This window comes from Neofelis nebulosa, chromosome 7 (genome assembly GCF_028018385.1).
Source record: "Neofelis nebulosa isolate mNeoNeb1 chromosome 7, mNeoNeb1.pri, whole genome shotgun sequence".
Lineage (NCBI taxonomy): Eukaryota > Metazoa > Chordata > Mammalia > Carnivora > Felidae > Neofelis > Neofelis nebulosa.
The window spans coordinates 147,500,150-147,510,616 of record NC_080788.1 but is presented as its reverse complement, the minus strand read 5'-3'; the positions used below and the strand labels follow the sequence as shown (position 1 = coordinate 147,510,616).

Genomic DNA, 10,467 nt, shown 5'->3' with positions numbered 1-10,467 from the left:
ATTTGGATCGTCTTGCGAGGTTTTCCCGAGTGCCGGGCGTTTGGATGAGGGGAGCAGAGACTGGAATGTCTCACAGTTAGCCGGACAGGTTCCTGGCGGGGCGTGTCCTCCTCACCTGCCGTTCGGCTGGGTCTGGGCCCCGTGGCAGCTCAGTGAGTGTCGCCCGGGCCTCGAGGTGGCAACAGGGCAGCACTGGTGAGGCGCTGGCCGTCAGCCTGTTTCGGAGCCGGGCCGCCATGACCTCAGATCACCGGAGGCTCCCTCTGCCCCCGTCCCAGGTCCATCCACCCCGCTGCTCTTCCTGGCCCTGGCGGACCACCCTCGCCCAGGGCAAGGGCCCGGCCCCACCACTCCTCCCAGAGGGGTCTCTCGGTTTCCGGCCCCCACTTCTGAGAGGCTGGCTCCTACTTGGGGGTTTTCTGCAGGCTGTCCCCCCCTTACACCCACTCTTACCATTGCGAGCCCTCCGCGAGGGCTGAGAGCCGCAGACCTACTGGGTGCTGGCCCTCGAGACCCCAGACTCCTCCAGCAGGCCGGGCAGCCACCCCAGGGTCCTGCCCCACCCCTGGGGGCACCGAATTTAATTAACGTAGGCTCCTGTGTGTCCTCGGCTCTGTGATTATTTTGAACCCTGACTGTGTAGCTAACGGGGCGTGTTCTGGTCAGGGTGACAGTGCCAGCCTCTTGGGATGGGTGTCCCTGAGTCAGGGGACCGGTCCGCACTGACCCTCCCGGTTCGCTAGGCCCCCAGCTTGAGCAGACTGGCCAGACATCAGGACAGGGAACCAGAGCCAAACTTGGTGTCCGCTTGCACGTGGACCGAGGGACAGGGACAGCCCTCCCTCTGGCTCAGGGAGCCGGACGCTGGGCTGGCTGGGGCCCAGGGGCGGTCCCTTTTCTGAGGTCTGTGAGGCGCTGGCTTACCGGCAGTGGGGCGGGGGGCAGCCATGGGGGGTTCAGTGCCCGCGTCTGAGAGGGACTCTGGGTGGCAGGAGGCAGGACACAGAATGGCCTATTTTAGCTTCAGGTCTGACTCTAACCAGAGGCTGGAGATGACGGCAGGGCCCCAGGAGGCCCCAAGGTGGTTCTGCCCTTTGGTGAAAGCAGTGTGAGAACACTTGTGCCTTTTTCTGGCTGAAAATAAAAAATCAGGGCAGATTCCCAGACATATGGCACTAAAAAGAAACAAAACTGTTACCCCTTAACATGAACCTCAAAACCACATGCAGTCTGGCAGAGGGTGGCCAAGGACCCACTGTGCTGGTCCTCCCCGTGACAGGTGACATCTGCCGGTCAGTGTGTCCCCACAGCGTCACTCTTTGGGTCTGACACCTGGGTTGACGGAGCTGGCATCTGAGGCCAGCCAGCCCCCTGTTGTGGTCTCCCGGCCACAAGTGTGGCCTTGGAGGGACAGAAATGTCTTCTCTGCCAGCCTGGGGTCCCCAGGCCTCTGCAGAGGGACGGGGCCGGGGCTTCCGGGCAGGCACAGGCTGAGATGACAGGACTCTGGCAACAGACCCACACAGCAGATGAATCAGCGAGAACATGGGCTTATCCAGGCCATTTTATTTAATAAAATTTTACAAAACTCAGTGCCTCCGCCAGAACCAGAGAACGCTCGCTTGCTCGGGGTTGGAGAGGAGGGTCGACGCAGAGAGAGGCCGCTGGATGGCAGTGGTCCAGGTGAGCACTCACGGGGCTCTGGGGAGACCACGGCTTGGCTTTCCTGCCGCGTGGGCCCTGCCCAAGGTGTGCCCGAAACACACTCAGGGCTTCCTGGGCGCCGGGACGGCTGTCTCCTGGTGACACCCCCCACCGAGAGCCAGGCCACCCCGGTGCGCCCCCCGCAGTGCTATGCCGGCAGCCAGACCTGGGGTCCCTCACCAGGCAGAGGACCCCAAGTGCCACCCGGGTTCATGTGAGGCTGGGGCGGAGCTCCTGGGGGGCGCAGGGCGCCTCCTTCCCGTTGGGGACAGCTCTGCAGAAGGACATACTCCTAAAGCGGTCAGACCCCAGCGTGCGCCAGTAGGTGCGGGAGTGGTTTGCACAGGGATCCCAGGAAACCAACTTGGGGTTTGAGAAACTCCCCCACAAAATAGTTCTGGTTTCCAGTAGCAAACTGAGCCAGTAAGAAAATGTAAACTTTCTCATAAAAATACCAAGGACTCCCGTCTTAGCAAACGTTACTATTAAACAAGGTCATTTTTAGGTTACGTGGACTGAAAATCTTCTTTTTCCGTGGAACTGGGATGTACTGGCCGCTGCTGCGTAAGGGGGTCTTCAGAAAGAGGCTCCACGCAGTCAGGCTCCCCTGTCTGCCGCCGGAGGGCCCCGAGAGCTGGCATGGGAGGAGGGGCACCGTCAGGGTGTGGAAGGGCCAGTGGACCCGCTGTCCCCGGGGCCGGCCTGCTGCGCCCCGCCCCGCGGGGCTTTCTCTCCTGTCCTCATGAGGTCAACGTGAACGCGCACGGGACACCGCCGACAGCTCCCTGGCTTCCCGCAGAGCAAATGGGGCACCACGCCGGGAAGACGGCCAGGCTGTGTGCCGGGGCCAGGGCCACATGGGGCCTCCTCGACCCGAGTGATTCTACGACCCCAGCCCGTGGCCCCCTCCCCAAGCAGCCGTGGGCCCGTTTCCTACAAGGGGTCACAAGGCCCTTGTGCTGTGTGTCGGGCCCTTCTCGCCCGTTTCCCGCAGCGTCTGTGAACCTCCCCCTGCACCTGCTGCGGACGTGTGGGCTACTGTGAGTGGTGCCGCTGCGGAAGCTTCTATGTCTTGCTGCTGTAAGATGGTCCCTGCCTCCTGCCCTGTGGCATTTTCCAAAGAGCAGGTCGACCAGCGTGCTTGGGCGTTGCTGCAGATGGCCTGTGCGACCAGGCGACAGGGCCCTCTCCCGCGCTCCATCCTGCCCTCCCAGCATCCGCGCAGCAGCCCGGCCCTCCCCAGCACGCACTGTCCCCCCGTGTGCTGCTGCCCGCCTGGGGCCGGGGGCCTGCCGAGCCGACCCCACCGGTGCCCCAGCTCCTGGTACCGGAGGAGAGCAGAGGTGCCCTCACTCCCAGGAAAGGCTTAGCCCCGCCCCCGCCGCCTGCTTGGCTGCGCCCCCCCCCCTCCCCCCAACCCACTGCCCAGTGGAGCCTGGCTGTCCTGTGGTTTTCCTGCAGCCACCCGCCGCCCTCCAGTTCCCCTGGGAGACCTGCCCCCACCGGCCGCACCTGCCCAGACTGTGGGAATGCGACTTTCTCTAAGTCTGCGGCACTTAGGCGGGAAGTGCCAACACACACCCACGCGGCCAGCACGGCCCACGGCCTGTCCAGGGGCGGCTCACCTGAGTGTGGACCAGGGCCCTGCAGGGCTGCGCACAGACGGTGCGCACACCTAGTTCTTCAGGCTCTTGGAGGTCGGAACGTTCCAGAATGTGACCCAGGTCTCCAGAGAGGTTCTAGTGAGACAAACCAGTGTCAGCCAGCGAGAAGGAAGCTAAAAGGCCACTTTGCTCTTTCTCTTTGGTAACTCAGAGCCCTCTGGCACAGTGCACTGGAATACTGCAACATGGTGACTTGGTCCCCATCCTGCTGGCACCCGGCCCAGGGCCACCCTGTCCCTCCAGGACTGCAGGGCCCCTCCACCTCCTCAAGTCGAGACTTTCCTCGCCACCTCCAGGGTGAGCCCCCAGCCCTGGAGCTGTCCCACCTCGGAGCCTCCGGTTCAGGAGGCCGCCCCCTTCCCCGGCTTCCTGGCCGCTTTCCTCGCAGGAACACAGCGCCAGGGTGGCCTCGGGGCCCCTCGCTTCCCTCCTGGCCGGCCCCACGAGGCCCCTCGGCCAGGGCAGCCTCCGGTCCCAAGGCCCTGTCTTCGCTGAGGCCTGCGAGCCCCTTTTAGGTTTCCCGCGTTTGAACATTTTCATAACACGTAAAAACGGAAAGGCATCTCTGCCCACTCTGTTGCCAAAAGATTGCTCTTGCCGCGATTTGCGTCTTGGCTCACTCGCAGCCGGCCCTCCTGCTGCAGCCCAGGCGTCGCCAGCCCCTCCCCTGCCACCCCTCTGTTCCAGCTTTGCTGGCTCCCAGCTCAGGTGCGAGGGCCCCACCTGGTGGCTAACCTCACACCTCTGCCTGCTGCGCTCAGGCCGCAGCTCCAGCCCCCTCCTCCACCCTCCCCTCCTCAAGGGGAGCCCCCCACCTCAACCCGCCTGCCGCCCCCCCCCCACCATGCTGTGTGTGTCATCGCCTTCTGCCACAGCCCCTCCTCACTGCGCGACAAGGGCTGGGCCGCGCGGGGACATCCGTCAGCCTGGCGCAGGGCAGGTGCCTAATGCCAAAGAACTGACCCATCTCGCCCCTTCCCTACCTGCGTTCCACGCTCCCCCCACCGTGCTGGAAACCAGTGAGTCTTCTCTCCCACCTGCTGTTTCCTGACAACAAGGTCCCCTACCCGCCGGCCGTGGCCTCAGGATGGCCTGCCAGGTCACTGCGGAGCCCGGCTGCACCCCCGGAGTCACAGCTACACCCGCATCACCTTCCGGGCAGCATCCATTCCGAGAACAAGCAACAAGTTTTCCTGGCACCGGGACTCGCTCCAGAGCCATCGGGAAGTGGATGTGCTATCTGTGTTCTGAAGAGCTCCCCAGAGCCTCCTGGACTCAGAACTGGAAAAGAAATGCATTAATTAAATTAACTGAAAGGTAACGAGAAAGTCTTCAGAGAAGAAGAGGGGCAGTGGACCTTTGAGAATCCTGAGAGCAGAGTGTCCCCTGCAGAAACACCAGGCCGTGTCACCGGGCATTTATTCAGCCAACATCTGCTACCCCGGGGACACCCGGCACGCCTTCCCTCCTCTCCTGCTTTATTTCTCCCCTGAGAACACACCCCTGGCGCTGCCTGACTTCTCGTCACGACTCAGTGTCTCCTCCAAGCGGTGGAAGCTCCTAGAGCCCGGTGCTCCTCTGGTTTTGTTCCTCAGCAGCTGGGGGACCACGAGCGGCACTGGGTGCCACAGAGACACTCGAAAACCAGGGGCAGAGCGACGCTCAGAGGACGAACCCCTGGGTGTCTCTCACGCACCGTCCACGGTCACGAGCCATCCCCCCACCACGTGCCGTGCACGATTTCTAGCCCCCCCTTCAACCACGTGCCGTCCCCGGTTGCTGGCCCAGCTCCCACGAGGCAAGGGGAGGTGTGCCCACGGAGAACCACAGCAGGGGCAGTTACACCAAGTGCCCACATCATTCCCAAGTAGTCCTCTTGCTCGCACACCCCAAGGTACCCCCTGCCTTCCATCCCACAACCAGGCCCAGCCCCGCCAGACCTGGCCCCCGGGACCACCCGCCCTCTGGGTGTCTGAGGCTCATGCTGCCACCTGAGGCCCCTCTACCTGCCTGCTGGCCCGGACCACACCTCGGGGAAGCACCACGTCCGCAGGGCGTACGGCCCTCTGGGCCATGGTGGTCACGGCCCCCTGGGCTTCGGGCCTCTGTCCCCAGGCCTCTGCGGGGGATTCCCGGGGGGGGCGGGGCAGCCACCGGCTTGGACCCCAGGAGTGGCCTGTCTGCAGAGCTCCCTCTCTGACAAAGAGGCATGGAGGGGCCAGGGGAGCCAGCTCCCGCCGACCTTCACCTCCTGCCGTGGCCTTGGCCCAGTGGACCTCAAACTTTCCCGCCAGGACACACCACCCACTGAGCGGCCCTCGTCCCTCTGTCAGTCCCAGTGGAAGCGCGTCTTAGGCAACGGCCGTCTGCAAACAGCCGCATGGTGACTCCTTTAGGAAGCCGGTCCCCAGGGCGGCCAGCCTTCCGCTCCGCACCAGATGCACACAGGCTGTCAGGAACGTCCCTCCAGGGCGCTGGGCTGTTTTCTTGGGGGTCCAGGACCATTCGGTCAGGTCACCCAGGAGGCCCCTGTGCTCACGGCCCAGGCCCCCGTCCTTTCCGCACCCCCAGCATGTGCAGGGAGGCACCAGGAGCTGGCACTCGCCGGCCCGCCTTGCCCCGGGTGAGCTGATGGGGGTGGAGGGGGCCACACGTGGGTCTGAGAGAAGGGACCGTGGCCAGAGCGTCAACCCACATGCCCCTCTGTCCGTGAGGGCCCCATGGCCCCAAGGTTGTGGGGACTTCAGGAGAGACGGGCTCCCAATAAAGGTCCACTTTGTCAACCAGAAACATAAATGTTAGTTGCGATTTAAGTTCATTACCACAGTATGTGTCCAGGTCCACAGCCAGGTTTTCCCTCACTGCTCATTTCTAAGATGCGGTCTAAGGGGGAGACACCTTCAGTTGCCTGCTGGACTGGTACTTCCTGAAAAGCAAACCTGAAAACATCCTCATAGCTGAGAATGAGCTGAAAAGAAGAGAGAAACACATGGACGTTAGAAGAGATACATTACAGGGTGCCCGGGTGGCTCAGTCGGTTAAGTATCTGACTTTAGCTCAGGTCATGATCTCACGGATGGTGAGTTCGAGTCCCACATCGGGCTCCACACTGATGGTGCAGAGTCTGCTTGGAATTCTCTCTCTCTGCCCCTTCCGTGTTCCCTCTCTAAAAAATAAATTAACAAAAACAAAAAAAAAGACTAGAAAAAATACATCACCTTATACCAAATACATAATTTTGGCGTAAATGAAACGTGTAATGATTGTACCATTACTGTTACCAAAACAGGACACGCTTGTTCCCATGGGGTGTGGGACAGCGAGATTAGGGCACAACACTCAAGCTTTGTCAGACACCTGAGAAAGAGGCACTCATAAAAATGTGTTTCCCGCATGTTAACTGGCTGGGAAATCTACCCGCACGACAGTAATGTGGCATTTCCTGGGAGATGATCTGAGGTTGGAAAGGTCAGGGCGCGAAGCCCTGAAATGAGGGCTGTCTGAAGTCCAGCAGGAAGTGACAGGTGTGCCTGCTGGGAGGCTGGGGGCGAGGGCGGGGGTGCAAGCCGACAGGGCCCGGAACCCAGAGAGCTGTTGGAGATGTGCGCGCGCACGGTGTATATATTGAGGTCAGTGGGGTGGTTTTCTGCATTCACCTAGCGTCTCCTGCAAAGTTCACACTATCCTCAGATTGTTCCCTGACCTATTAATCACGCTGGAACACAAGTCCTGTTTCCAACACAAGTGGTGAGCAGAGCGGGCCCCATGCACAAAGGGGCCCGTCAGAGGCTGGGGAGAGCCCAGCTGCTCGGGAAACACACAGCTTGTCCCTAGAACCAGTGGAACCTTTCCTCTGGTCCCTTCTTCATCTTACTCCCTCTGTTCTCGTGGAATCCAGGGTTAGCCCTTGGGAAGAGACCGTAGAGGAAGAGAAGCCAGGGGCGGAAGAGGAAAACAAGAAAAAGCCGCATGAGAGGCAGTCACAGAAAAGGTAGACCTGGTGGTCAGGTCGGGAAGGGCAGAGCAGGGCGCCCAGGGGATGAGGCCTGGGCTCTCCGGGCCATCCCCAGCACCCGATCGTCACACAGACTGCAAATGACCCTTGGTGATGCTGTCTAAACAGGCAGACTGACAGCTGAGACAAAAAACTCTCTCCCAAGTGCCCGACCTGAGGCCAGGAAAGCACAGCCGGGTTGAGGGCAGTCGGATGCTGGAGGCCTAAGGAGGGGACGGTGGGCACAGGGCTCGTAGAGGCCTCAGGAGGGGAGGCAAGGCGAGGCCGATGTGCCCGACCCCGGACAGGTGGGCACAGAAAGCGGCCCAGTTCCCGAGTCCCCCCAGGCGCGGTCCCCTTCTGCAGCCTCGTTCCTTCCCTGTGTCAGGAGGCCAGCCAGCCAAGGACGAAGGCCAAGAGAGAAACAGGCCTCCTGTCTGGCCAGCCCACTGAAGCTGGAGGCCGGCGGCGTGTAGAGGGCTCGCTGTGCCACACGGCGGCGGACACGGGGACTGGCAGAAATACCTCGGAGGCAGAGGTGCCGGGGGTCCCGGCCGCCCAAGGCCCGCCCCGCTGAGGCTGGCCAGAACCCCGCTCCTTTGGAGTGGAGGCCGCGCTCTGCAGCCCGCGTCCCGCGCGTCTGTCCCGGAGTTCAAAGGGTTGGGAGAAGTGTGGAGACTTGGCTGAAGATTCCTGAAAGCCTTCGAACTCCCCCCAGGCGCTGCTGTGCTCCCCAGGGTCCGGAGTGCTGACCGTGCAGGCGGAAACGCCGTCGCCGCCCCCGGAGGTCCTGGGGGCGCTCCTCATGCACTGCGCCCCGGCTCCTCTCCGCCTCCCGTGCGCCGGGCTGGCCCCGCTGTCTCTAGAGGCCCGGTAGAGGGACACCTCGCCCGCTCCCTCGTTGCCCGCGCGCGGAGACCCGCAGACAGGGGGCGCGTGACCGGGCCCTGCCCCCCGCAGCCGCTGGCCCTGCATTTCGGCGCCGCCGGGCCCGCATAGACGCCGCGGGGAGACACCCACACCGCCGTGCCGGGGCTGCCCAGCGCTGCACCGGGCGGGGGCCGGGGGCCGCCGGGGCCTCCTCGGCAGCGCGGGAGGCCTGCTGTGTGGCCAGGGTCGCTGTGGGACCGACACAAGCCGCCCGGGGGCAGGGGCCGGAGCCGCGGCCCGGCTTCCTCCTGCACGCGCCCGGGCGGCCGGTCCAGCGCAGCGGCGTGTCCCGGAGCACAGCAGTCCCCGAGAGCGGGGGCGGCGCGGGGCCCTGGGTCCCCGCGAGGGTCCGGCCTGCAGCCCACCTCGGCCGCTCCGCTGCCTCTGCCTGCGCGCGCGGCGGCCGTCCGTCGTCCCCTCGCCCGCCCGTTGCCTGGCAACGGAACGCGCCAGCCCCCGCGCCGGGCGCCCGCCGTCGTGACGTCACCGCCCCGCCCGGCCGCCGCTGCGCCTGCGCCGTGTCCGCCCGGCCCCTGGCCTCCCACGAGGAGGGTCCTCGGTTCGGTTGGAGCGGCGGGGGCGTCTCTGGTGCCCCCGATTCCGGACCCGCGGGGGTGCCGTCTCCACCGCCCGGCCGACCCCCGAATCCCAGAGCCTAGCTCCTCCAGCGTGAGGGCGCGTGGGGATCCGCCGCCTGCGGGCCGGAGGAGCGACGCCAACACCGGGCACAGCAGGCCCAGTGTGGGGCCTGGACAGCCTGCCCCTCCAGCTGCCTCCCGCCCCGGGGCAGGGGCACCGAGGGGCCAGCTTGGCCCTCCCGCCAGCCCCTCCCAGGCAGGCCAGGCCGGTCCCCACCTGGCCCCACCCCAGGCTCATGACACCCACCTTGGTGAGTCAGCTTGACTCCAGCCTCCCCAGCGCCATCATCAGATGCCTGAACCTCACCGCGCTCCCCAGTCTCCCTCCCCGCTCACGTTTCTCTACCCTGTGACCTCCTTGGGCCCTGTCCTGTTTGCATGAGTCGCCCGCTCTCCCTGGTCCTTCCCAGCCTAGCTATTGAAGTTTTAATTCTGAAAATTACCAGATGAGATCATACCTGACCTCTGGGCTGCAGCCTCCTGTCCCCTCCCTTCCCCTGAGCCAGCAATGCAGTGTGCATGCGATGCAGTCAGACTGCCCAGCTCTGGACAGACACCTACCTGATGACCCTGCGAGAACGTGACCAGATGCCAGCTCTTCTGCCTCGACGTCACCCCGGGGACAATGTCGATCCCAGGCACTCCTGCTGCGTACCCACTGCGTGGACCCCCCTCATCCATTGTCCTTGCCGTGCTCGTAGTCCAGGCAACTGGGAAGGGGTAGGAGAAGTGGTGCCGTCATGTACAGGTGGGGAAACTGAGGCCCAGGCCCAAAGACCTGAGTGAGAAGTGTTGCTGGGGCTGGGACCAGCTCTTCTAAGCTCAGCAGTTTCCCGCACCCTGTGTGGACCTCAGTGAAGACTGAGGAAGGCACAGTGAGCTTCAGGGTGCAGGCGGGCTGGTCTGCATTCCCCGGCGTCGTAGCTGAATAACGCCTCCCGCAGGTGTGCACGTCCTGATGCCCAGAGCCTGTGAATCTGGGGCCTTACGAGGCACAAGGGACTTTACAGACACGATTACATTCAGGCTTTTGAGATGGGGAGATAGTCCTGGATCATGCTGTTGAGGCCGACGTCCTTACAAGTAGGAAGCAGGAGGGTCGGAGTCTGAGGAAATGGAGAGACAGAAGCAGAGGCCAGAATGACGCAGGGCTATAAACCCAGGGATGTGGGCAGCCTCTCGAAGCTGAATGGGAACAGGAAGTTGGACCTCCCCTGAACCCCCCAGGAGGACCGCAGTCCCACCGAGGCCTGGAACCATTAGGGAATAAATGCAGGTTGGTTTAAGCCACTGTGTGGTTATTTTTTCCAGCAGTCATGGGAGACTAATATATCCGGTGACCCCTGGCTACTAAAAAGGTGCTGCCTTGGGGGAGCCAAGACTCCGAGGAGGTGGCAAAGGGCACTCGCCATTGGGTGCTCGGCGGTGGGGGAGGGGGGTGCAACCCAGGTGCTGACAGGTGGCCCCTGGCTACTCAGGCCAGCGTCCAGGCAGGCCGGGCATGAGACGTGGGGGCACAGGCTGAGGGCCAGGCCTC

At 63.5% G+C, this 10,467-nt stretch overlaps 1 protein-coding gene and 1 long non-coding RNA gene across 2 annotated transcripts; one reads left to right on the top strand and one right to left on the bottom strand.

Moving 5' to 3' along the window:
• Nucleotides 1-1,534: 1,534 nt before the first annotated feature.
• Nucleotides 1,535-8,651, bottom strand: CLBA1 (clathrin binding box of aftiphilin containing 1). Its single transcript, XM_058740487.1, has 5 exons — nucleotides 7,888-8,651; nucleotides 6,191-6,336; nucleotides 4,520-4,649; nucleotides 3,330-3,443; nucleotides 1,535-2,338 (listed from the first exon to the last, which is right to left on the bottom strand). The coding sequence occupies exons 1-5, from the start codon at nucleotides 8,335-8,337 to the stop codon at nucleotides 2,174-2,176; spliced, it is 1,005 nt and encodes a 334-aa protein (XP_058596470.1). The 5' UTR covers nucleotides 8,338-8,651; the 3' UTR covers nucleotides 1,535-2,173.
• A 143-nt stretch (nucleotides 8,652-8,794) lies between these two features.
• LOC131517841 (uncharacterized) lies at nucleotides 8,795-10,216 on the top strand. Its single transcript, XR_009264864.1, has 2 exons — nucleotides 8,795-9,650; nucleotides 9,875-10,216. It is a non-coding gene; the product is annotated as an uncharacterized LOC131517841 (long non-coding RNA).
• Nucleotides 10,217-10,467: the final 251 nt, after the last annotated feature.

Excerpts from the sequence above, each read along its gene's own strand:
- CLBA1 (XM_058740487.1), bottom strand. The coding sequence starts at position 8,337 with ATGCAGGGCCAGCGGCTGCGGGGGGCAGGGCCCGGTCACGCGCCCCCT. Across the intron at positions 6,337-7,887 it reads CCGGCACCTCTGCCTCCGAG|CTCATTCTCAGCTATGAGGA; the intron begins GTATTTCTGCCA and ends TCTTCTTTTCAG. Across the intron at positions 3,444-4,519 it reads GAATGGATGCTGCCCGGAAG|AACCTCTCTGGAGACCTGGG; the intron begins GTGATGCGGGTG and ends TTGTCTCACTAG.